Source organism: Prunus persica, chromosome G3 (genome assembly GCF_000346465.2).
Source record: "Prunus persica cultivar Lovell chromosome G3, Prunus_persica_NCBIv2, whole genome shotgun sequence".
NCBI classification, from domain to species: domain Eukaryota; kingdom Viridiplantae; phylum Streptophyta; class Magnoliopsida; order Rosales; family Rosaceae; genus Prunus; species Prunus persica.
Genome location: NC_034011.1, coordinates 21,673,314 through 21,699,826, shown reverse-complemented (window position 1 = coordinate 21,699,826; position 26,513 = coordinate 21,673,314). Strand labels below are relative to the sequence as shown.

At 36.4% G+C, this 26,513-nt stretch overlaps 5 protein-coding genes across 14 annotated transcripts; 2 read left to right on the top strand and 3 right to left on the bottom strand.

Moving 5' to 3' along the window:
- LOC18783297 (lysM domain receptor-like kinase 3) lies at positions 774-3,357 on the bottom strand. Of its 4 annotated transcripts, none has more exons than XM_020559828.1 (7): positions 3,344-3,357; positions 2,683-2,776; positions 2,451-2,602; positions 1,586-2,367; positions 1,380-1,475; positions 1,109-1,293; positions 774-1,041 (listed from the first exon to the last, which is right to left on the bottom strand). In XM_020559828.1, the coding sequence occupies exons 4-7, from the start codon at positions 1,754-1,756 to the stop codon at positions 1,026-1,028; spliced, it is 468 nt and encodes a 155-aa protein (XP_020415417.1). In that variant the 5' UTR covers positions 1,757-2,367; positions 2,451-2,602; positions 2,683-2,776; positions 3,344-3,357; the 3' UTR covers positions 774-1,025. The 4 variants fall into 4 exon arrangements, with proteins under 4 accessions (XP_020415417.1, XP_020415418.1, XP_020415416.1 ...); XM_020559829.1 differs by having other exon boundaries at positions 1,163-1,293; XM_020559827.1 differs by having other exon boundaries at positions 774-1,137; positions 1,192-1,293.
- On the top strand, positions 13,016-15,346 carry LOC18783810. Its single transcript, XM_007215778.2, has 5 exons — positions 13,016-13,534; positions 13,877-14,001; positions 14,506-14,597; positions 14,744-14,830; positions 14,920-15,346. Exons 1-5 carry the CDS (start codon positions 13,170-13,172, stop codon positions 15,025-15,027), a joined length of 777 nt encoding a protein of 258 aa, XP_007215840.1. The 5' UTR covers positions 13,016-13,169; the 3' UTR covers positions 15,028-15,346.
- On the bottom strand, positions 15,296-20,158 carry LOC18781842. Of its 7 annotated transcripts, XM_020560890.1 has the most exons (19): positions 20,078-20,158; positions 19,897-19,986; positions 19,636-19,753; positions 19,359-19,546; positions 19,150-19,257; positions 18,736-18,800; positions 18,409-18,514; positions 18,029-18,112; positions 17,644-17,790; positions 17,411-17,539; positions 17,249-17,316; positions 16,911-16,944; positions 16,739-16,823; positions 16,505-16,572; positions 16,283-16,396; positions 16,150-16,185; positions 15,938-16,024; positions 15,708-15,799; positions 15,296-15,623 (listed from the first exon to the last, which is right to left on the bottom strand). In XM_020560890.1, exons 3-19 carry the CDS (start codon positions 19,745-19,747, stop codon positions 15,527-15,529), a joined length of 1,620 nt encoding a protein of 539 aa, XP_020416479.1. In that variant the 5' UTR covers positions 19,748-19,753; positions 19,897-19,986; positions 20,078-20,158; the 3' UTR covers positions 15,296-15,526. The 7 variants fall into 7 exon arrangements, 3 of the variants coding, with proteins under 3 accessions (XP_020416479.1, XP_007217172.1, XP_020416480.1); XR_002270944.1 differs by having other exon boundaries at positions 15,938-16,068; positions 19,897-20,127; XM_007217110.2 differs by having other exon boundaries at positions 19,897-20,125.
- On the top strand, positions 20,297-21,717 carry LOC18783887. Its single transcript, XM_007215065.2, has 2 exons — positions 20,297-20,395; positions 21,014-21,717. The coding sequence occupies exon 2, from the start codon at positions 21,047-21,049 to the stop codon at positions 21,482-21,484; it is 438 nt and encodes a 145-aa protein (XP_007215127.1). The 5' UTR covers positions 20,297-20,395; positions 21,014-21,046; the 3' UTR covers positions 21,485-21,717.
- On the bottom strand, positions 21,976-25,602 carry LOC18782603 (serine/threonine protein phosphatase 2A 59 kDa regulatory subunit B' gamma isoform). The gene is made up of 2 exons (XM_007217192.2): positions 23,696-25,602; positions 21,976-22,855 (listed from the first exon to the last, which is right to left on the bottom strand). The coding sequence occupies exons 1-2, from the start codon at positions 24,929-24,931 to the stop codon at positions 22,466-22,468; spliced, it is 1,626 nt and encodes a 541-aa protein (XP_007217254.1). The 5' UTR covers positions 24,932-25,602; the 3' UTR covers positions 21,976-22,465.

Sequence of the window (26,513 nt, the reverse complement as noted above, 5' to 3'; positions counted from 1 at the left end):
CTTTACTGGTTGCAACTGCTTCGGTGGAGAGAGCATTTTCTGCTATGAATATTGTGAAATGTCTACTTCGCAATCGAATGAGAGATCAATAGTTGAGTCATAGCTTACTTTTTTATATTGAGAAAGATTTGTTTGTTTGTATTGATAATAAAACTATAATGCTACGTTTTCAGAATATGAAAACTATTGTGGACAATTGTAGTTTGTAATGTGGTTTTTTTTATTAATTATAAATTATAATATTATCATTTCATTTTTGTGGGTCTATTTTGTATAAATTTTTTTTGAAAACTTTTACACGTTGACCCCCGAAAGGAAATTCTTATATCTGCCACCGATCCCACGTTATTTTGTCTGAGAGGCAATTATAAATGCTCTTGACATTTCATATTTTAAGGAAGAGAATTAAGAACATGACAAGTGGACAACATGCATTGCTTACCTGTTGGGGTGGGCTCGATTCAATTCGGTCAGATTTTCCCCTTGAATTAGAACCGAAATCGAAACTTACACACGATCCGATGCTATTCCGGTTTTATATAGTGTCTAGAATTCTCACTAAGAGCTTCCTACGACATTCTCGTCCTTCTTGTTTATTAAAGAATTCTCACTAACATAGCCGTACAATTACGGACCTTGCTGTTTTTAAGGTAACTTTAAAGAAAAAATACAAATAATACTCTACTACACTACAAGGAAGGAGGAAGGAGATTTCTCACACACACTATTTAGTTTGTTATAAATACCCCCTCACATGTAATTCATTATGCAGATTTTTTTTTTTTTGGGTCTGACAGATATGAGAGTTGAGTTATTGAGTTAAAGTTTCTTTTCCAGTGATTGGAATTTTGGTGTGAAGCCAAGGCATCTTTATCCATCTATTTTCTGTTTTTTCCTTGTTTTTGCTTCTGCTAATCTACCTAAATCTATCCTACATCAATATCTCATATTGGGTATGTTCACAATAAAAGAAACTTCCTAATGCTAAACACAACAATGCACTTGTAGATTCTGACTTCCCGACATCAGATTGACGCTTGACGATTGACTTTCTCTTTCACAGAAGGATCCAACATCCCAATCCGCAGTTGAGGGTGAGAGCGCTTGATTTTCATATAAGGATCCAACATCCCAATCCTCAGTTGAGGGTGAGAGCGCTTGATTTTCATATAAGGATCCAACATCCCAATCCTCAGTTGAGGATGAGAGCGTCATCAAGGCGACCACAATAGATTGCATACTTGGACGCAATTCTTTGTTCTCATGCGTACATGCTTTGGCAAGTTGAGCCATCTGCACCACAAAATCACCGTAACTATTTTTACACTAACATCTAGAGACAAATTATAATGTTTTGTTCTTCTAAGAAATTATTTCACCTTGCGCACTGAGTCAAGTGGATAGTTGTCTCCAAGACCAGGGTCAACCAATTTCCAGAGGTCTTTAGGATCAGGTTGATTAAGGACCTCATCGAACTGTAAAAAGAAAAATTACAGTAAAAGTATGCTAATGTGCTTTCGTGCATTGCCAGATAGAAACCCAACATAAACTTGATAAGAGCTAAAGAGATGGCAAGGAAACTAACCAAACAAACAAGGCCTCTTGGTTCAGAGCCAGAACTATCTGCCCTTACAACAGCTTCCTTGGCAGAGATCGATTCATAAATGACAACTCCGAAAGCATAAACATCTACTTTCGTAGAAGCTCCGCCACATCGAGCATATCTGTACGCAAGCATGTTAGGAGTTAAACCCATATTTACTCAGACTATAGCAGAACTTAAGTTTTCCTTTTCGCTCCTCTTAAGAGGAGTTTACTGCATGAGCTTACCGCATAACATCGAATAGGAAACACATCAAAATACCCGCTTGTAAGGGAAACGAATTGGGCAGGAAGAACCGAACCCTTCCTACTATTCCAGCAGGATTCCCAGATATAAATAAATATCGCAGCACCTAAAGACCTATCTCTGACAAAAGCTGGCAGGGCCAAACTAAAGACCTCTAATGACAATCGACAAAGTAGCACTCAGTCCCAGAGGATCACTCTGGATATTTATGTGAATTTAGATATGTCTACTAAAAAAGTGCACAATATTTAGGCCCCTTCAGCCATCGGATTACAGGTCAGGGGATGATGGCAGGAAAAAGAATCAGAATGGCTCCTTCCAGCAGATTTGGTTCCCCCAAAGTGCAACAAAGACAATCTGTTCTTGCTAAAATTTTGCTAGAGATGTAGCAAATAATGTGACAGAAAAATAGAAAAAATATCTTACTCTGGCGGCATGTATCCAAATTTTCCCACAAGACGTGTGGGGAGTGATGTACTTCCAACTTCAATCAGTTTAGCTAATCCAAAATCTGCAACCTGAAATAAAAGAGGAAATCTCATTGCAACAATGTGAACAAGCTTTGAAAAGTTCGTAATGGAAATAGAGACACTAACGTAACCTTGGCATGGAAATTCTTGTCTATCAATATATTGGCTGATTTTGTATCCCGGTGGATATAAACAGGAACGGTATGCTCATGAATGTATTCAAGACCTCTTGCTGAATCCAGGGCAATCTGCAATCTATTAGACCAGGGTAGCGGGTCTCTCCCTGGAAAAAAAAAAAAAACGGTATTATTACCATTCTCCTGCATACAGAAGCACTTCAATACCCATCATGCACAGCCTAACCTGAACCACGCAGATGTTGGCTTAAGTTTCCATTCTCAATGTATTCATAGACTAGGAAAAGAGAGCCCTCAACGCAATAACCAATCAAGCGCACCTACATTGATTGTGTAGAAGATTAGAGATAAATCACACGTCTTAGAGATCCGTTATGCAACGGCTACAAAATGGATAACTAACTCGTAAAAATTCTTCTCAGAGAAAATTAAATTTATTCATAATAGTATTTCTATAAATGCAAAATTAGAGCTAGGTTTAAGTAACAAAACACATTGCATTGCAGCATTTATATTCTAAAACACTTATCTTATAAGATCCTTTTGCTTAGTTCAACCATCTTTCTAGTACTTGCAACCTGATAAGAATTTGTTGGTTTACCCAGTCTCAACCACTAGTCCCAAAAACTTAAGTTATTATGATGTGATGTGGAATTCAACTTATATTGGGAGATGGTAAATAAAAAGATTAAAGGCGATTCTTTTTAAAATATATCAAAAATAGACACACATAAAATTTCCTCAAGTTAATTCCAACAATTCTTTCAAAAATACGCTAAGCAAATACGCGGATTAAAATTGCTAATGAAAAGGAAACATCAATTACTTCATAATTATTTCTCAAGATTCATGTATATTGTCATTTTTTGGAAAGATAAGGTTATTACCAGATTAGAATGATTTACGCGAGTTAAAACATTTAATTCAGCAGGAAATTCTTTTGATGCTTGCGTGATTGCAGCTTTCGTTAAAGAGAGAGTAAAATAAAAAATTACAACATAAACAAAACATGGTCAACAGATGATAATTTAGAAAAGTAAGCGAAGAGAGAGGAATTGATGAATTGCACGATGGTTTTATCATTGTACATTGATGTCAATAAAATTACATGAGGGATGGAATAGGCAACAGATTCAGTGGATGGTTCACATGCAGGATTGGCTTGATGAGCGGATGACTGAAAAATTCCCTTTGACTAGAAAATTCCCTTTATAGGGAGCTGCCACGCGTCACACGAATTTCCACTGGAGTGGCCAACAATTGTAGGCGCTAGGCTGAGAGGGAAATGCAGCCCACGTGATGCGCCTGACTTGAGTAGAGGCCAGCGCCTACAAATTCATTTTTTCCGAACAAAAAAATTGGGGAGACTTTGGAAAAACCCAAAGGAGAGAGAAATTTTTTAAAAGAAGTCAAAATGGACAAAATTGCCTTTATTTAATTTTGGATTTCTCAAGGAATCCTTTACATTTGCATGTCTTTGATTAGAAAGTCGAGAGGTTTTTCTGTCTTTTTTGAAAAAGCTTTGGCTTTTTCCAAAAGTGAAAGTTTTTTTATGGCTAAAACCTAAATTTACTAAAAAATTGTAGGCAATGGGCTCCACTTAGGTCATACGCATTAACTCGGCCGCATTTCTCTCTCAGTTAGTCTCTACTTCGGCTTTCTCAAACTCATTTACTTGTAAATCCAAATTTTAAAGTAATTATTTGGATTTTGCTTGAATTCAAATTGTTTTTTCCTTCAACCCATCATACTCAAATTTTAAGTCCGTAACTTTATTAAATTATTTAAAAATAATTTAAGTAAAAAAAAAAAAATCACGGATAACTTTTCTTCATTTAATATTTTTAAACATGTTTATAATTTAATTTTTTGAACAATTTAACCTTAAAAAATTGAAATTCCATGAATATAATTTTATTTGATAAATATGTGGGTATTTATAACGTTTAGAGTGAGTTTTGGGGTTGTATATGATTTAGATTAATTTAAAATATTATTTTGACCATTAGATTTAAAAGTCAACTGTTGAAATTTTTTTTTTTTACCATTAAAATAACTTGGTTTTAATTTGGATCGTTGATTTATGTTACTGTTGGAATTTAAAAAAACGATGTGACACCAGTGCACAACAGCATTTGCACATAGCAGCTGCGGACCCTCCTTGCATGTGGACTCCACCAAAAAATAAATTTTCCAATCCATGTATTCTCAAATTTTAGCCCCTTAATTTTTTTTAGTTGGAAAAAAAATTGGGCTAAAATTTAGGATTTTTTAGATTTGGCCTGCTGGGTTTGAGATGGCCTCAGATTGGAGGAGTTTTTCTCGACTAAAAGTGAAATTTAGGTTTTGACGTCATGAGTTAGAGATGACCTTACAACTTTTTGATTTGTTTCTTAAGAATATTTTCCAATAAATTTTGTGATTGAAATTTCATTTTGCTTGATGTGAGATGGACAATTCGTTTGTGAGATGGATGTGTGACAGCTGGGAGATTGGTGGATTGATGGATATTAATGTGTGTGTTTTTGTACTACTTTCACAGAATAGACAAATTTGGCGTGGCTCAGCTCGGCTCAAAGTGGCATGGGGTGAGTGAGTGAGCCAAACACAAATAGCCCTTCCAAGACTGGTGTGGCCGTTGACCCGTGGAGCCACACTGTTGACGAAACGAGTATCTCAATCAAGCCAAATGGGCCGTACAGGCTGCTCATTTGTTATGGTTGTTATAGTAAATTAGTAAATTTCCACTTTTTACGGTCCAAACCCAGACTACTTACGGACTCGGATCTGAAAAGCAACATGGGCTCCAACCCAAGAGTGAGTTTGAAAATTTGGTGGATTTTTCTTCCAAGTGGCCCGGATATCCAATTTGATTTTAGCTCTGGGTATGTAAAAACTAGGCCCAAACAGAAATATGTATGATGCGTTATGATGAGATGGGTTGGACCAGTACTAAAACAGAATATGTATAACTAACGCAAAAGGGAAAACTACCGAATATAACGTGTTGAGAATTTCTCATATCGAATAATGAAAGCTCACACTCTAATATAATATCATAATAGATTATCCATGTATTAGCAACCCGAAATTTTTTAAAAAACTTAAGAAAAGAGAAAAGGTGGTGGAAGTGGGTTGACCCATTGTTGTGGTCTCTATGGCATTCATATTGGAAGTGATTCTGACTTTGAGACAAAATTAATAAGGGAGGGACAAAGTCACTCGAGTGAATTTGACTTTGAGACAAAATTAGTAAAAGATGCCTTTATAGTCTCTTGGATTTGATGCCATACCCAACCTTATTACACAACAACATCTCGACTTTTTCCATATTTCTCAGTGCTAGATTTGATGCCACACCCCCACCACCCCCTTAAAAACCCAACCTCACTTAAAATAACATATAAACACTACATTTCCTTTTCTTCTTCCTCTTTTTGGTCAAGAAATTCCTTTTGTTTTATGCTTATGCTCCTAATTACATCGTTGAGTTTGAAGGCCACAAACATTTGTGAGTCCCACGTTATTTTTTGTTGTGACATTTATTTTTTATTTTTTATTTTTTATTTTAAAGACATTTTCTATTAAGAGGGGCGATGATATTCTAAATTCACACACACAACACGAATGCTATAACTCGAACCCGAAACTTTGATTGAGAAAACAATTACTCCATACCACTACACTAGTGGGTCATGTGCAGTGACATTTCAAATTTAAGGAAGAGAATCATGGACAATTGGACAACATGCATTCCTTACTTGAGTTTGTTGTGTGTGTATTTTTGGCCCATCGTGATTAGCAATTAGGATTAGAAGAACCCATCACCTTAATTTGTTCCAATCAAGTTGGTGGGAAATTGCAATGATATAGTTGTTAGTTTAGTGGGTTGCATAAATGGAGGGGCCGTCGAAGTTTTGATGCTCATTAGGCCAAAATCATCACTTTTTTCTTCGTCCTTGATTTCATATCAAAGTTTCCACTAATTATTCAATTCCATCAACTTCATTGCTAGTTTTCAATATGAACTGGGGCAAAGTTCTTGAGATGGTGGATGTGATGTGAAACCGGTGGTCGGGTTTCTGGGTGGTTGGTGACAGCCTGACTGAGATATGTGATGATGGAAATAGATTTCAATTGTTTGATGAAGTTTTGTTACTATGTTTAGAAGGTTTATGAAAGAAAAAAATAAATTATGATTGATTGTTAATTGTTTTCATGACAACACCATTAATTATAACATGTTATATTATTCTGCTTCAAATTATAATTTCATCCAACTTTCAGATGCATTGCTTATGTTTTTGTGCGTTACTATATTGTTTTCATGAATAGTTTGATTGAGAACTCCGGAATTATAAGCATTCAGATTTTTTTGACATCTTTTCGGAAACAATTGAAAAAAAAGGTGAAAATATTTCATCTAGGCAAGCATCAAAATTATTTAAAATAAACATTATATACACCTGCCGACTAACCTTTAGTTTAGGAATTTGTGTTTATTTAGTTAGATTTGACTCACATGAATGTCGATGATAATATCTATTTTCTTGTGGGTGTGTGACCCTTATATCTTGTGCAAATTCTATTACTTTTGTATAAATTTATAATATAAAAAAAAAACATTATATGCAGCTCAGCAAATTCTTTGACGGCAAAACCTCGAGGGGGTTATATATTGGGTTTTGCCTTAATTACATAATAATAAAATTCAGCGGTCCATTTGATGGTAATTAATAAATTCGCCTCTAAGCATACACTGAAAATGATAGGTGACAATAAACTGAAGGGAGTGAATTATTATTATTTTTTTTTGGGTTAAGAAATTCTAGAATTGTATTTATAATTTAGCTTTAAAAGTCCACAAATGGTCAATATAAACCAGCTACAAATTGCGATTATAATAACGGAATGATCTAACATCAAAATTAAGACAATATAGAGCTCCTCCATTAATGATCACACAAGATCAAAGAAACTCTAGCATATGCATCTCAACTAAGAGTTCAAACTCGGAACAACAAAAAATAAATAAAGTTTAAAAAAACCAAATCATAATAAAACAAATAAAACTTTGCAACTTATTCCAAACATAAACCGCAAAAAGAACAGTGGTAAAAATCCGACACAGAAACGTAAGTAGAGATTCGACGCCGAAATGTATCCGCATGTGATGAGTGAAGGAAAATTATTACAAAAAAATAAAAACAAATAGAGGAAACTTTTTATCTCTGAAAATTAGAGAAATGAGGAAAAGCAGGAAGGGAGAAGGGGAGAGAAGAGGAAGAACGGTAACTTTCTCTCCCTTCAAAGTAAAAATGATTATATAGTGTTTTTTTGGGAGAGAGAGGTTACATAGCCGATCTGGTAGCTCACTTCTAAGCTTACATTGTTTAGAAGTGAGTGATTTATAAACATAAAAATAAAAAATAGAAAAACAAAATGATGTCGAATTCATCAAGGAGAGAGATAGAGGAGAGAGTATTGAATGATTTCGAACAAAAACAAAAGGAGTATTGAATGATTTATCAGAGAGCAGGTGGCTGCACCATGCAAAATTTAAACGGCCAAGATTGTGAGAAGTAAAGTCTATGCATCATCAATGCATGCGATCATCATCACATTAATGTATACAGTATATGTATGGTGTTGTCTCAGAAAAATAAAAAATAAAATAAAATAAAGTCGGTGCTGCTGTCAATAATCTAAATATATTTTGCTAATGAACACAACTTTGAAAGTGAAAATCTATGTGGGCGGACCCCCGGAAAATCTGTGCTACCACCCATACCCATATTATTTATATAAATATATAATAGGGTTAGGTTTGAAAAAAAATATATATAAATTCACCTCAAATCTGAATGCCGTACAAGCTGGAAAAAGTCATGCCTTGACCTCCTCCCTGCGTTCGTATTCTCTTATTAAACTTCCATCATGTTTCTGTAGTTATGATGATGAATTCTTAGATTTGCCTCTTTATTGTTTGGTGTTGATCGATCCATCCATCTTTGATTTATTATTCAAAGATTTCATCAACTAAAAATAATCATGCAGATTTCTCAAGGTCAAATGTTCTTTTTTTTTTTCCTTGTTATAATTATGGTTGACTCATTCCTATAGGTCTTGGATCTGCTTCAAGGGCCATTGAAAGCATGTATTTTTAGTTCCTTATGAGAAATCCTGCCTGCAAAAGGAATGGGAATGGGATTATAATTTTTGGGTCTAGGTCTAGCTAGCTAAGGAGGACCAAAATATCAAACTTATGGTTAAGGAAATTTGATTAGGAAAGTAGAAAACTTTTGCTGCCCGTGCACCTAAAAAGTTTATATTTTTGTTGTTGATTAACTATGACTTTTTTTTTTGCCACCCACTGGTGTATGAGTAATTCCTCTTGGTTTTTGGTTCGAGTATTAACATTCGTGTATTGTGTGTAAGTTTAGTATGTTATTGTCTCTCTTAATATAGGAAAGATTTTTAAAACAAAAGTAATTTCTACTTTTTTCGTTTTTATATTACAGAAATGTTATGTAGCATTCAAAGTTACATGATTTGGGACATGAATATTCTACGAACTTGAAAAAAGAAAAAAAGAAGAAGAAAAAAAGACCCACTTATGGTTGAAACTTATATAAAATTGGCTTAAACATAACCTAATACACAAAAACAAACAAAAAAAAACACACAAGAAAGAAGGTTAATTGCCTTGGCTTGGCTTGAACCTTCTTGAGACCAAAAATCATTCTTCCAGAAAGCTTCCATGGGGGAACTGTTTATTGGAAATTGTCAAGCTCACGTGTTGTCTCTCCATTGAAGCAGCACTAAAATGTCAACTTTCAGAACCGTCCCCGAGAGACATTTCATCTCATCAGCAATAAAACGTAGTTAATTATGTTGATCATTAGTAAATGATGCGATACATTTAAGTAAGTAATAATAGACGCGTGGTTTCATGTATGCACCTCATATTCTGCCATAACATAGATTAATCAAAAGAGTCGGCATTGGACCTCTGACTTTTTTGTTGAATTTGTCACATTCTTCAGTATGATGATCACACGGGCTCGAGTTATAATATATAAACTTATTCTTCAATATATCACATATGAATTAATAACGTCATGCAATAGTGTTTTAGTTAATTTTTGTACATTTTTCAAGTATTAAATTTGAATTTTTAGTTTTAAATTTCAATATGAAATCAGCGAAGACATTTTGGTCCATCCAACAATTGAAAGTGGCAGCAAACCCCCCAGGATTTTCACATACAAGTTTGTGTAGGCTTCAATATATGTCGCCATCCAATTGAATTATAACCCCACCACCGCCCCCCAACCGTCATTTGTAGCACACAGGGATCCCATAATTGTTCCTGATCATCACCAGATGGACGGTGGAGGTTCTGCGTGTGCTTCACTTACATGTATTCTAACAAAAACTTCAAATTGTTTGCACAAAAACATCATACAAAACAACAGCTACATGAAAAATGGACCAACCACATGTCCATATATATAATGACCACCTAGGCTTTTCACCTTGCCTTTTCATCTCTGCATCACTCTCACACATTCTTCTTCTTCTTCTTCAAACTCACAAAATGAATCGCTTTCAACTTTGCCTCCTTTTCACTCTGCTCCTCTTCTTTGCTCCGACGAACAATCGTGCCATTCGAACAAGCTTCCCGAGCCCTGCATCTGCAAGAAGCCAGCAAGTTTTCAGGCCATCTGTTAGTGCCCCTTCTACCCGCCAGGCCAGAGTCTTTAACTCTGAGAAGCGAAGGGTGCCCACAGGATCAAACCCTTTGCACAACAAGCGATGATCTCTCAATCTTCTGAAGAGTTTCAATGTCAGATAATACATATCTATCTAGCTAGCTATCTTGTTTAATTAATTTATATTACATATATATGGTTCAAGATATCTTTTTTCTCTATCTGCTAGTCAATTCGTTTAACATAAATATAGTTGGAGAACTTCTATATATATATATATAATACACTACATATATGATGACCATATATATATATATATATATAGAGCTTGAATTTTGAAGCTCCATTTGTAGAGAGATGTTGTACAGAAGGTGATTTTCAAGAGCTTTGAAGAAAACCCATGTAAGAGTTTAGAATCTAGATTCATATAGTCGTGTTTGTTTGACTATTATTTTTCTTTCTAGGCTTTTGTAATTTTCTTATGAATTAGGTTCATACAGACCGCTACAAAGGATTAATTACAATTTTTTCTTTTGCCTGTTCTGGCTCTATACATATATAATCAGATAATCTTTGTTTCCTTCTCTGGCCTTAGCTCTATAAACAATCTTATATTTGCATTTTGGGAACTTGAATGGATGCAGAGGAAGCAATTGGTTTCATGAATCTGATGCATGTGAAGCATTTGGCTTTACAGTTCTTCCATCTTTGAAACTGCAGACTGCAGTCTCTTTCACACACCTCACAACCAAGAATCCAATTGCCCATCTCATTTAACTTCTGGGTTTTTCTTGGTAATTGCACCAGAACAAAAATAAGGCTTCATATGAAGCATTAGCAAAATGTCACAGCATATATATATATATGTGTGTGTGTATATACTCATGATCACCGTTGGAAATTGAGCATGTCCAGAGCACTGGTTTGGTTGAGTTTGGTGAATGAGGCCCAGTTGCTCATCACTCTCTGTAACATTAAAGCGACCAATAATTGAGGTACACATATAATATAAAATCTGGCATGGCCTTGCTTGCTCTAATTGAGTACCTGCTGGGCTGTTGAGTTTTTAGAACCCAAATTTGAATGCAGTGTAAATACCCATTACTCCATACAACCACCATACAATTAAGAAGAGGATGGCCCTTGTGCAGATATGGAATATATGTTGACTGATTAGGGTCCACAACCCCATAACTCAGGTTCACCAAATGCAGCAGGGTTTGTAAATTACAATCAATTTACATCCTTCGAAATCTGAGAGAGAGAGAGAGAATTAGATTGTAATTTAGGGCTCGTTTGTGAATGTTTTTGTACGAAGCACTTCTGTTTATAAGTAATTTTTTTTAGAAACGCTTTTATTGGAAGACTGTAAGTGCTTTGGAAGTATTGCTTCTCTAAAAAGCGCTTTTGATTGTCAAGAATGGCGTTTAGCCCTTTTAAAAGTACTTTCAAATATTCCTTTAATTATGTCGTAAAGATATAATTAACCATGAAATGGAAGTAGAAATCTTAATCTTACTGCAGATTAATTGCAGAAGAAATGAGATGTGGGGTTGTGGAGGTGGGTGTGGTCCATAGAGTGTAAGTGATCCAACTGGCTACGCATAAGGCATCCCACCAGCCTTTTGATGTACTGTTACTATATGTGCGCGTGTAAAATTTGCACTTATTTATTAGTTGAACAAATTATTACGTAGTTGAAAAAATTAGCCTAACATGATGAATATCAAGTCAATGGAAAAAAATGCAGCAAATGCTTACCCCACACACCAACTCCGAAGTCTAAGATGAATGTGTGTTTTTCCTTTTTGTGCGTTAAACAAAGTGTATTTGTCATCTGGAAATCAAAGTTATATGGTAAATAACTCAACAATTGAGTATGAAAAAGTTGTATGGTTTATGTGGCGGTCATGTGAAGATCATATTGGGTCGACGACGTCAAATAAAAATTTGATTCAAGCTTTATGCGTCACGAGCACATGCACGACTGATGCTAACATTGTTCGTTGAGACATTACAAGTTAGTAGTAACTTACAAAATATAAGTAAATGACATAATGTGACATTAATCACTACATTATTGTTTGACAACTTGGTTTTTCGATAAGATTCGTAGTAGATAATAATCATTTTGTTTTGTTGAAATAATGACGATGGATGTGGAGTTATTCTACTCTTAATTTATAATAATAATAACACGAAAGAAACTTCATCTCCAAGTAAGAAATTAGAGGACACATTTGCTTATCTGCTTGCTGTGCAAGGAGAAAGAATGCTCTAATCTGGTCAATGGGAGGATAGAAATTCTAGTTTATTTCAAAAGTAGCCGCTACACTTGACCAAGGCCACAAAACTATACATTATGTACGGTGATGACAACAAGTTTTATCACTCTCCTTAAATTTTGTTCTCTTTCATACTTTAGCGTTTTTGCTCATATTTAAATCAAGATGATTGGTTCAATATCTTCTTTTCCCACTTCATTTATGTCCTTAAATTAATTTCACTCCAATACCATATAATACTATACATGATTTTTTTCTTCAGAGAATCTCGATGGTAGGGAATGTTATATATTTTTTGTTCTACATGCTATAGAATTTCTATCCCTCAAAAACTTTATAAAGGAGCTACTGAAATGCAAATATATATGCTACCAAAGTTCATAACTTTCCTTTTTGGTCAAACGTATCTCACACTGCCAAAACATTTATTCTCAAACTCAAATTCAACTTTGTTCTTTTGGATTAAAATGTCTAATAACAATGGAGATTCATGACTTGTAGACTTAACTTCGATCCTCATGCAAACAAAATATAAATTTAAAAAAAATGACTTCATACTTGATTGACAAGGCACAAACCAAGCTATATGTACAGAATTGTACTCAGCTGACATAGATAGATACTAAGCTGAGAAATCTAGTCACTGTTCAGCCATATAGCAACAAGCTAACACTTTTTCAATTAGCTTTATCTTATACAGGGAAAAAGAAGAAATGAGCTTTCTCGCGGGAAGACTAGCCGGGAAAGAGGCAGCATATTTCTTCCAGGAATCCAAACAGGCGGTGGGCCGTCTTGCATCCCAGAAAACCCCAACCCAGAAGAAGCTCCTATCGCCGCCTTCTGAAGCTTCCTCGGCTACTGAGCAGGAAGCCCAAGCCGACGTGCTTCCCGAGGTGCTGAGGCACTCTTTGCCCTCCAAGATTTTCCACCAACCCTCTGAAATGACGTCGTCCCTGGACACAGGCTCCAAATGGGTTCTTCAATCTGACCCCAAGGGTGGTTATTTTGTCTCTGCTGAGGCTCTCAACCCTCTAAGGGCTTATCTTTCACTGCCGCAGGTCACTTTTGGGCCCAAAAGGTCAGTTCTTTTTCGTTATCTTCTCCTTTTGTCTTCTTAATTGTTCAATTTTGAGTTTGGTTGGTTGCTAGAAGATGTGGACTGAGAAATTGATGATTCTAGGACTCTTTTGGTGGAATTGGCTTTCTGGGTAATGCTCAAAATTGTTCAATATTTTGTGAATTTGCAAAATTTTGAAGCTTTATGATGAATATTCATGTAGAAATTGAATAGCAAGTACTGTCTGGGAGGACTACATATGAAGGAGCTAATCAGTATATATATATAGGGAGTTGAAATTAAGATGAATTTGCTTTGGTGCATTGCTCTATCTTTTATAATGTATCACATTGTTGAATGCAGGTGGCAACTGCCCGAATCAGAAAGCTCGGTGTCAGCCTCAACGGCTAATGAACTGCGCCGAGACAGGCACACCACCCCCATTAATCTGGAAAAGTTGAAGGCTGCAACTGAAGGGCTTACACAAAGTAGGTCCAATATTCTCTTTTATTCATATCATAATGCCTGAACTAGATGTCTATGTTAACATGATCACTAATAAAAGAGGGTTGATTGAATTAAGGCGTAATGAATAATGATCAGTCGGAGAAAATATCTGAAGAAAGGAAAGGTCTCTTGCTGAAGAAAATATCTTATTTCTGATATATCATTATACTACTCAACCTCATTTCACATGTTATTGGTCTTACTAATTAACAACCTTTTATGCATCTACAACTGTCATTTATATGCCCTCAATTTGTTCTTCTTTGGATAATATCTGGGGAGCCTATTGTTGTTATCAAGTTTTGACGTGAGCCTATTGTTATCAATTTTTGACGTTGTGTTTGTATTCCTGCGTTTCAGTTCTTCACTCGGTACCCTGAAAGACAATTCTAAACTCATATTTTCCTAATTCTGTAAAAATCAGGAGATCTGCTTGTTTTCTGTGAACAGAGTCCTAATGTGCAGTGTCTTCTGCTTCTCTGTAGTTGGAAAGGCATTCGCTGTTGCAACAGCAGTAGTATTTGGCGGTGCGACCTTGCTATTTGGAATGGCTGTCTCAAAATTACAGTTACAAAATGTGAGTACAGATATGTTAAGTCTTGTTCCCCCTAATTTTCCAATTACTGTGTAGTATCCTTTTTCTGTGATATGTTGATGAAAGTTACAAAGACAGTCTTACTATGTGGTGACAATTTAACATTAACTTGCAATTTGTATTAACAGAGTGAAGATATCCGAACAAAAGGGAGAGACCTTGTCGAGCCAAAGTTAGAGATGATTCAGGAGCAACTGGCTCCCTTGAGAGCGTGGGTATGTCTTAAATATTGAATGGGATTGCCTTCTCTTTCCTGCGTGAATTTTCATTTGCACATGAACTAACTTACTGCTGCTAAATCCAGGCCGAAAAAACGTCGAGGAAATGGCGCTTGGAAAGGGAAGAAAATATACAAGAGAAGCCTATTATTAAGGCGCTTTCTAAAATGTTGGGTGCAAAGACATCCAATTGACATTATCATTACTTATTTTTTGGGTTATAATCTTTGTAAATAGTTCTCAGTGGCATTGTGAATGGCCGTGGCCGCAATGTTTGGAGGGTGGCTGGACTGGCGGAGAAAGGAAAAATGATAGGAACAGTGCTGTATGAATAAAAGATGCCTTTCCTTGAGGGCATGATGTTAAGTGATACTAGTTGCCTGTATATACTTGTTTTGAGAAGCCCTTTTTTTTTCTTGGATTGTAATAAAAACCACTCTCCAATACACAAGACGATGAATGTTTATTCAAAGAAACTGTCATTTGATGTGAATATAAGCATGGTTCCAACTACATTGTCTCAGTCCCCTGATGTTTCTTTTTCCCTTTCTATTTTTTTAACATTCCTTTTTCTATTATCTTCTCCGTTCAACACCCATAGGTCCTCTCTGGCCGGTGAGACGTCCCAAATTGAACTTTTATGAGGGAAGCCAGGTACGTATCCAAACGCAGCTGCTCCCTGTTTCCATTACCTCATGACTTATAATCTAAGCCAGCGCCATATTTCCAAGCCTCAAGACGTCGCTTCCACTCATACTTCTCCTTGGATGGAAGTGTGCTTAAGAAAGGCCTTGAGAAATATGCAAAACAGTGACAGTGAGATATATATTACATTATGTTAACATATTGACCATGATCATCGAAAATTATTTACCTTACTACAGGGTCAGCAAAAGATGAGAGAAACGTATAGTATCCCAGCATGAAAAAATGTACAGACCAGTCAAGAAGCACAGGAATTCCAACCTGAAACACAACAAAAAATTTAACACTTTGTTGGTCTGAAAATTAGACTCAATGGATAAATTACAGAAAAATGAAAAACAGGATTCTTAACTCTTTTATTTTTTTTCTCAGAACAGGAATAATTAACTCAGTGATTACCTGCTTGAAAATTGATGGAATAATTTGAGGTTTAGTTAACATGACAAGGCCTAATGTCTTGGCAAGAGGTCCAAACTGCACAACATCCTGTCACAATACATGCTTCTATAGTTAAAAATTTGAAACCAAGCCTGCCATTACAGACATAAAGTTCAGCCAATTGATCAACTCATATCAAATCAAAAGAACAAATAATAAAACAAGAAAATTACCTGAAGAAATGGTCTTAGCACTGGATCGCCGAGCCTCTGAAGAAAACATATTAATTTATTAGGAAACATGTAAAGGAGGTAATGCATGGGAAGCAAAATCAACAAAAACAGAAAGAAAAATCAATAGTCCTACCTGCATACTTTGGAAATTCGCATAAAGAAGCTCATTAATAAAATCTGGTGACACATTAGACTGTTGCTTTGCTGACATTGCTCTTTGAAACAACCATGAAGCACTTAAGTTGGGCTGCGCTACATAGATTTCAAATCTCAATTCAAATTCAGATATTCATGAAGAAAAAAAGAGACAAAAAGCCAGGGTTACCCTTTGGCCAGGGATCATAAAGTCACCAACCATGTAAGGATTCAGCAGGGACAAGCTGTACGAATCAAGAAGGTTGTTGCTCATTGCTTCATATATTCCTTTTCACCCATGCAAAAAGATAGATCCTGCTAAGTTTCATCCTCGTACTAACATTTGCACAGGTTATCAATGTTTGGACACAAACTAAAGAGAGTTCATCTGATTTTTCTTCCTCAATGTTAAGATAAGAGTTCCATCTGTGCTTTGGAGTCATTAAGTACATACCAGTTGACAGTCTCTTGAGGTGCCTAGTCAAGCTTCCGAAACCACCAAATGAAACAGGTGATTGTATTCCACTAGCATCACCAAACTGCAGAGAATGATTTTATCACACTTCATCTTTTTGGTATTCTACCATAATTTAGAGGTGGCTTTGTAAGTGTATAATTTATAACACCTGTAAAACACGATTAAAAGCTGCCGGCAGCGGGCTGTCAAGTTCACCATCCCCAGTTAAGAATTGAAAGGTGTCAGATAGAAAGGAAAAAACTATCCACTGTATTTAACTTGCAAAAGGTATGAGAATATTTTGCATTCATGGAATAGTGATGAGAGTTTTCTGTGATCAGATTTTGGATTGTGTTGCAAGTTAAATTACAGATTTACCAGCTTCTTATCAAGTCAAATTTCAATTAGCATACCCTCTCCTCAATGGCTCACATTTGATAACCTTAACATACTTCTAGCAACATAAATAGACTCTCATTGCAGTTCAAGCAATACTTGCATCATTACCTGTCACAATATGTAGGGAAAATGCCATATAGAACCCTCTGTATCTCCAAGTCATCAAGAGAGACCCCCTGCATATTGGGCATTTGCGAATGGTTAAGAGTTGAGCTATAAGGCAAAATCAAAGTAACATCCGAACATTTATCAACTGGAACTTTTACTAACCTGATATTCTGGCATCAGTTTCCAATACTCTTCTAACAATTCTTCCAATTTCGGCGATTGGGGTTGAGGAGCAAGATAAGTGAACATATAAGTTGTACGATCTGCAGGACCTGAACCAGCTGGAAATGCCTGCGAAATGTTCAGAAAAAGGTTTATTCTGTAAAATTAAAAAAGGAAAAAAAATAAAAATTTCTCATTTTGACGTTACCAGCAAACTACAAAATCCAAGTTACCTCCCAAAACAATTGAGCTTTTGAGGCCCCAACCTTCTTTACCAATGAACTAGTATATATAACATCACTTGTAGAGTTATCCTTAAATCCACGAGCACAGGATCCAACAACAAGGCAAACACCATCTGGTTTCCTTCCGGATCTTATCTGTCAATTGAACCAACACTGAGCGTAAAGTTCAGGCCAGATGGGGTTATGCATTAATTTGCTACCTAAGTTCAACAATGATCAATAGACACAAGATTGGATTTGTGAGGTTACTCTTAACATCTTCAAATTCTAAGTATTAGTTGCTCATTTAAAAAATGCAAGCAACACACACAATACTGGATGCCAAAATGTGTACTCGTACAGCAACCAATTATGCAGAAAATAAAAAACCCACCTGTTTTACAATGGGAGAGAAATTCCCCATTGCATCAATGATGAGGCGAGATGTCAAAATGTTTCCCTCATTGAGTTGTAAGACCTAATGAAAAGTAAGAGGAATTCATGTTAGTCAAATGATATAAAATTGTTTTCTGTGGATATACTATTGTCAAAATACATTCACCTCTCAAACAATAGTACAAAATTTTGTGACAATTCTTATATTTTCTAACATGCTAACTAGCATAAGTCAGATAGTCTTTTAAGAACCATAATTGGACTTATTTTAAAAGACATCTTTTTCAAGCATACAAACATAATATAAGAGCAACCCTTAGTTGTACAACTCATAAAAAGGCACAAGAATGAACTGCTTAGAAATTGTTAGAAACTCACAGCCGCATCTTCATAAATGGAAATGCTGGACACACTGTTGCCTTCAAATATGACTCCACCCAGAGTAATGAAACGATTCTTCACAACCTCTATAAGCTTTGCTGGTCTGTGGTTATACAAAAGTGTGATTCAGGGTAAACAATTAGAGTTGCAATGAAATTACAATAGCCAAACAATTACAGTTGCAAACCATCATTTGTTTCCTGTCATTACTCATGAATCATGATCCTATCAGGCTATCTAGTTGGGGAGAGGAAAAGAAAAACCACAAGATTTGTTTTCTGATAACAAAATAAGTGCAACCAATAAGAAGAAAAGATAACTCACGAAACACCAAGATTAAGAATGTCTTCAACCCAGATATCACCCTTGCCCTCAAAGCCGCATCTGTTCTGTGCAGTTCATGACATGTCAAAAGAAATGGTTGAAGTAGGTAGCTTGCTAGTATTTTGCATGACTATGCAACTAAAGAAGAAACTTCTGAGCATGAAAATTCCTTTGCAGCAAAATACTATGTTTGGTATTACAAGCAAATTGAGCTGTGAATATGTGGTTTATTATGAATTTATGAAAAGTAGTTGGGTTAAATAACTTCTAGCATACTAATTACAAAATAAGCACTTTTTATAATAGGTAGGGAAGAGGCCCCCTTAAGTGAAAAAGATAAGTTCACCTAACTATTAAAATGAACTTATCTGATCTTTAAAACTATTACAAATGTACTGTAGTCAAAGAACTTACAGGATTGAATTTAGCTGCAGTGACTAGTTCAATGTCATCTTCTACCAGAACTCCGATTTCTACAAGTTCCAAGAGCTCTTTCCGTGAGATATTCCATTCTTGTTCCCTCTGATCATTGATGATCAAATTATCATAGGCACACTTACTAGAAAAATTCTATAATTAAACAATTCTTACTCTAAAAGAAACCTCACAGAACAGTTTCTTACCCCCTTGAGCACATTTCTCTCAACAATGCCTACTCGAAGACCTTTTGCGCACAAGGCTGTAGCTATGAAGATTCCCAGAGTTCCACCACAAATTAACACATCAAATGTATCTACTGCTTTGTCAGCCAGATCAGAATTGCTAAAAAAACCAGGAACACTTGAAACCACTTGCTTTGGTTCCTCCACAACTACAAAGAGACATGTCAAAATAACCGAACTTTTCATACATTAATCACAATCCCATTACAGATAATCAATGAAATAGTGTGCACAGCACCTGTTTGAGCAGAACAAATACTAGACCAAAGTTGGTCCAACCTCTTCAAGGCACTATATGAGTATGCCCCGCCAGCACCACCAACTTCCCCACTCACTGATAAACTCTCCATTATCCTCTGCAAAAAATTATTAACTTAAAACACTCATTAACTCAGTTGACATATACAATGATGCAATTCAACCCTTCAAAAACAAGAAGAAGATGAAGAATATATGAACAACAAAGAAATGAAATGTGGGAAATTAAAGAAAAGGGTACCTGGGTTCTTGAGGGATTGGCCTGTGTTTGCAAGCAGAGGTATCTGCCAGCTCTTGCTCTTCTCTGAGACAGTGGGCTCTGCTTTGGGCCCTGAAAAAACCCATTAATGAGTTGAACGTGAAGCAACGCCATCACTTGTAAAATTATGAATACAAAGTGATTCTCACTTCTTTATACATACGTCTTAACATTCTCACATTGTTTCTCAGCCCCAAATCTATCCGTCCCCAAGGACTGGACACGTTAACAAATAACGACCAAAACTCACTTATTTTCCTTTTTCCAAAAATAAATAAAATAAAATAAAAAGGTTCCGGTTCCCGGTAAAAAGTTAACTGCGGTTGAGGAAAATAGGTCACGGGCGCGTGACGTAATCAAAGCCCTTGTAAGTTGTAAACAATTGGTATTGGATAAACCTTAGACAATGGGGTTTTAGTTTGAGAGCTGCCGCTGCTGAGTCTCACTCTTCTCCTCTCAACTTGAAGGTTCCATTTAACAGGTAAGCACCCACAACTTTCTTCTTCTGCTTTACTTGCGAAATTTTGTTTCTTTGGTTCTCCTTGGTTTCTGGGATTATCTTTTCCTGTTCATTTGTGGTGGGAAGGAATTGAAAATCTTGAATTGAAATATCTATAAATGCTCTGTTTTGGGCTCCACGAAATGGAAAACCTTTGACCCAATAAAACCCAGATAATCTTGTTTGTTCTCTTGGCTGGAGGTTTTTCTTTTCCTGGGTGTCTCATAGTTGTGGAGGAAAAATCATTCTTAGAATCTAAGTTATATATTTGTCTGAAATGTAGGATTAGGGTTTCAGGGGATTAGTCCAAATATCTGTTCTCCTGATGTTTTCAAATTTTGGTGATTGAAAAATGCAAATGTTGTAATGAACTGTCTTGATGTGGAAGGAGCTCTTAGAACTTTTGCACTTAGTAAGCTGCAACAGGACCATTTTCTATAAATATGATGTGGAAGAATAGCATTTTTTGTTTATTTGTACTGACCTTGCATTGGGATTTGGCTACCCTGAGTGAATATTTTAAATTCAGAGATCATGATGTTGGTTTTGCTTTTGTGGTGATGAATTATGCAATGCCTCATTGTTTTCAATTCCTAGCAGGCAATCAAGGCAGAATAACACATTGTTATAAACATGGCAAGTGTCATCATGGCCCCAACCTTCAGCTCAATCTCAGTCAACAGAACCGGCGGAGATTGCAGTAAGTGGAGTAGTACTAACAGGCATCGTCGTGGTATGAAATTAAAGGCAATGCGGATAGAGAAACCTCTGGAGGAATTGTACCAAGTGAGAGTGGAACGAAAGGTGTCACCGGAGAGACTAGCAGAGCTTGGAGTTTCAAGATGGTCAATGTGGAAGACTGGCAAGTGCAAGCTACCATGGGACTGGCAGGTGGACCAACTGGTTTACATTGAGGAAGGAGAGGTGAGAGTTGTGCCTGAAGGAAGCAAGCAATATATGCGATTTGTTGCCGGAGATCTTGTTCGTTACCCTAAGTGGTTGGAGGCTGACCTCTTCTTCAATGGTCCATACCAAGAGCGTTACAGATTCCGAGCCTATGGAGATGATTAATAGACTTTGAGTATGTATTTCGACAGTGACATGTATGCCCTTTTAGCTTGTTTGCCTGTTATGAGCTTTACCATGTCAAATGCTAGGGTGAAGACTAGTTTGTCAAATCCTAGCCTACATGTCCAACTTTCAAGTATTTAACTGCATCGTATATGAGTTCTAATTTGTATATACTGCAAAATAAATGTGCTTCTGCATCAAGATCATAACAAGCTTAAACAAGATTTTGGCAAGACCTATCTTCTGGAAATTCCTGATGCTCAAAGCAATTAATCATGTGCTGGAAATCCATGAACAACGGTGTTGACCAAAGTATTCTGTAAAAGACCCTTGCCGTAGAACTATACTGCTGTCCTTTGGCACCTAAGCCATTTGTCTTGTTCAAGAGGCATATGGAGACTAGCCGAGGACAAGGTTTGGTCGCAAATCTCCTCCATACCCCTTGAAGAGAAGGGTGATAAAAGAGTAAAGACTTGCGACTAGAAGGCATAAATCACATCAGATCCGATTTGGAGTATTTTTTTATTAAACAACAAAATCTACCATTTCTGGCATGATGCATTATGAAGATCCAAAAGAAGTATCAAGGCTGCGGCTCCAGGAACACAGTCCATTAGCCTGGACAGTTGATCAAGCCTAAGGATTACAACAAATATCCTAGAGAGATAATACATTGCTTGGGTTGAAACAGATCCAGAAAAATGTAGTTAACTTTTCGCACCATTATACAACAAATATTATCAGGAGTAATAATAACCACTCATCCTATAATAACGAATCCTTTATATTACACACATCTCAGTACAAAAGGAAGAGTGACCCGGGAGAAATTGCGAAGTCCACAACAACCCCCCACCTCCGCGTTTATCAGCATACAGAGTTACAACAAGCCGGAGAGAAATGAGGCTGGGTCCCACCCACTTTTGTTCAATTACGGCTGATTAGGGGAAACTGTATCTGCAAATTGCACGGGGTCTCAACTCAACTACCTGAAGTAGCCCGTGGTTTTGGGTTAGTAGCAATGGCAACGGAGGAGGCAAATCTTGAGACAAGCACGGCCTCATTGCCCAAAGCCTTGGAGGCAGCCACATCTTCTAAACGCTTCCAGGTTGATTCACGTTTGTCCTGTGTTTCTTTCTCTTTAGATTCATCTTCTTGGAAACTAAGCAAGCACTCATCAAAGAGTTCTTGGTCGATATCTGCGAATATCTTTTTCACATTCAATGTCAAACTCTGAACAGCTTGGTTCCAATGACTCCGTGTGTTTTTTTCCAAAGCTGGGAAGATTATTGGCAGAATCACTTGACGATTCTGTGTAATCAAAGTTCTTATGTGATCGTTGTTCCACAAAAACAAGGCACGCTCAGCTACCTGCCAGTAGAAAAGAAGTTAAGACATCTCATTAAGTAAAACTAAAATAACAATCCAAAGCTCAGATCATAGTTATAAAACCATACTTCGACCAAAAAACAAAAGTTATAAAACCATACATACACACTATCTTGCACCGTAAAACCATCTTTTCAGTTACGAAATGCTCAAGAGCATTGCATCTGAGTAAGAAAGGGTGCTTAAGTCAGAAATTCCCACATGAGGAACATTGAATCTGCATATCATGCTTACCTCTGAAAAGCAGAAATGCTTATCACCATCTGCCTCCCAAATTGTACACTAGCAAAACTCACCAACTAATGACACCTATAAGACTAACTTCATATAAACTGGCCTTAAGTGCAAATGCAACTTGGACAACTATTACATCAACACATCAACCCAGATTCCAATGAACCACAATCTTGAAGTATCCCAACAGTTCTGATCAAGGGAATATTTTCACTCAACCAAGCAGCACAGATAAATATGCAAAGAAGCATCTAGTGAATAAGGAGACAAAAGCTTAATTTCACATGAAAAAAAGTGGAATATTTACAGATTTGTTAAGAGACAAAAATCCCAACAAAACATCAAAAGCCTCAAGCTTTAACATATACATTACATCTCACAAAACCAACTGCGTGTCAAGCTGAAAAGGCAACAATCTAGAAAACTCATCATTATGGAAAATGATTCATTGGAAGAAAGATAATGAAAATGGATCAATATCAGAAATATTAATAAATTATTGAAACATCGTGTCCATGTGCATCCACAGATAACACATGGTAGAAACAAGAAAGCCAGTAAAAGATAAATATATCGTTTGAATAGTACCTGAAAATGTGAGCTGTTGAGGCAGTGACCAATTTGACGGAATAGAGGGACCATACAGCGCTGAAATTCTGATGCCTGGGTAGCTTCCAGAACTTCTTCTAATTCACCAAGGAACATAACTTCCTTCGAACTATTAGTTATGGGCCAATACTTCAGCAGTCCTCGAATCACAGTATCAGCCAGCTTGGCATCTTTCTCCACAAACTGACTGATGCAATATGAAAGTTGCTGATGGTACATAGATACAGACTTGGGCTTATGAAGGGGAATTAAGGCACGGACAAGGAACAGCTTGTGCTCTTCCTTCAAAGGCAACGCGAAACCATTGATTATGCTGCCTAAAATTTCAAGCAATTCTGCAATCCCATTGTGCTTCTCAGTCTCAAAAATGAACCAAAAGAAGATATGGTTGATGGCTTTCCTAATGAATGGTCGATGCACCATGAACTTCCCATAAATGCGGTGGAGGATTGTCTTTAAGTATTCTCTCTCTCTTTGGTCCTCAGAGTCAAACAAATCAAGTAGTCTCAACACAAACGAATGGTCAATGTATCTTTTAGCAAGCTTGGCATCCGTCTCTGGCGAAGCCACAAATCTCAATAGAAATTCATACACAATCTGAAGATGAGGCCAAGCTGGTTCCATCATTTGGTCCTCTTCGTCTTGGTCATACATTTCAGGAAGCTTGTTATCAGGATTAGAAGATGAAAATGTACGAAACAAATTGGCTGCCACCATCTTTGTAATCTCCTGCATTGTCACCTCATTGAACTTTGAAGTTACAGATGAAATGTAATCAACAAGTTCAAGCAATGTCTGCCGCTTGATGTCCTTCTCCTTGAGATTCTTCGAGGGATCATTAAAATCAAACACAACACAGCACATATTCAATTTCTTAATAAAATGATTCTGCCTTTCTGAACTGGGAACATCCCTGAAGCTCGGCAAAACCTCGTAGGCTCCAGAAGACAACAAAGGACCCAATTGGGCAGCAATGGGAGCTGATTTCTTCGAGTGGTTGGATTTAGTCGAGCTCGATGAGTGTGGGGCAAGAGTTCCATTGCTCGAGCGTGAAGCGCCTGAACCCAAGTTTGAAGATTTTGATGAAGACGAAGTAGATTTTGAGCTGTGAAATGAATTGGGCCCATTCCCATTGGCCCCTCCGTCATTATAAGCATCGTTTTGCGATGATTTTGAGGGTTTCCGAGGTATTTTACCCAATATCTGTTTGATCATATCTACAAAAACCTGGACCCCAAACTCTTTCTAGCTCGGAAACTAATTCAAATCATTGGCATTCTCAAAATCAAATAATACAAGCCATACGAGGTGACAATTTATCAACAGAAATGAAAACCCTATCAGATGAACATGCCCTAGATGATTCTTCTGAGCACAAAATTCTCATAACTTCTGACAAAGAATTTAAATTGAATAACAAATAGTGGGTTCCGAAGAAATTGAAGATATACACAAGAGAAATTGACTTACATTGACTACATGAGCAAAGGGATCCGAGAAAGTGCGAGAAAGAAAACGAGAGAAAATGAGAAGTAAGACCTAGAAAAAGCCTGAGCTGGAAGTCTGGAAGTCTGGAACTCGGGTCTTCAACTGATAAACCCTAATTAAATCTAATTGCGCACTTAATTTGAAGAGGGAGAGGCAAAAGCCTAAAGCAAAAAAGAATCAAAATTTGAATTAATTAAACAAAAAAGCGAAATGTCTGTTATAAATACAGGAGTATACCCTCTACACGTCTGTGCAATCTAAAAGCTCTTTGTAAAAGACTCTTGACTTTGCTTTTATCGTTGTTTCGATTCGATGGAGAAGACGAAAATGGAAGGAAAACAAGGGAAATGGGAATGGGTGGCTTATTGTGTTGCCATTTACACAAACACCCTTTAAACAGTATTGTCTTTGTTCATCTTTATTTATCTCTACAAAACAATTTTTGGATTTTTTTTAAAAAAATCTTCTTGTTAATAAAAATTAAAAAACATTGACAATAATGTTAAAGACATACAGTCTATTTGGATGAAAAATAAAATTAAATGAGTTAGGCTAGTTGGTTAGGGTAGTGAGTCCGCCCCCACCTAAGTTTGAGTCTCCCTCCCGATTGCACCCAAGTTCAAGTTTCCCTCCTCGTAGATAACATTAATTTAGAGTAGTTTACAATGTCGCTTATATAAAAAAACTATTTTATATTATTAATTCTTTCTTCTTCTTCTTTTTTGTATGAATTATTAATTCTTTCATTATACTTCGAAATTAACATATAAATTATATTATATTATATTTTATAAAGATGATCCTTCTTTAAAGAAAATGGGTAGCCACCCCATTCATTTTAGGCTTAATTTGTGGTAGAGAAGGGCTTGTTGGGGGAGGGAATGAGATGCACAGATACATTGATAAAAGAAGGTAAAGACTCATATATAGATATACACAAATCATGTATAGAATGAAATAGGATTAGTTCAATGCACCCAATGGTTGAAATTGTCACGAGTATAACTGTAAAAGGTGAATTGCTTTCTTAATGATAGAAGCTGCAAACGTGCACAAGTTTGCACCAAAGGAAGATTATATGGCATGGAGTCAGGGAACCTCGGCCACAGATTTTACACCCACTTGTCAATTTTATGTTGAATAAAATGGAATTTACCACCACCCCTTTAATTCTTTTTCCCTTGTAAGGATGCAATTTAGGCCTTAGCTATAAGTTAGGTTAGGATTAAGATTTTGAAATTTTAATATTATCAATTTATTTTCTTCTTCACATGCCACGTCATTATATATATATTTTAATTAGTACAAA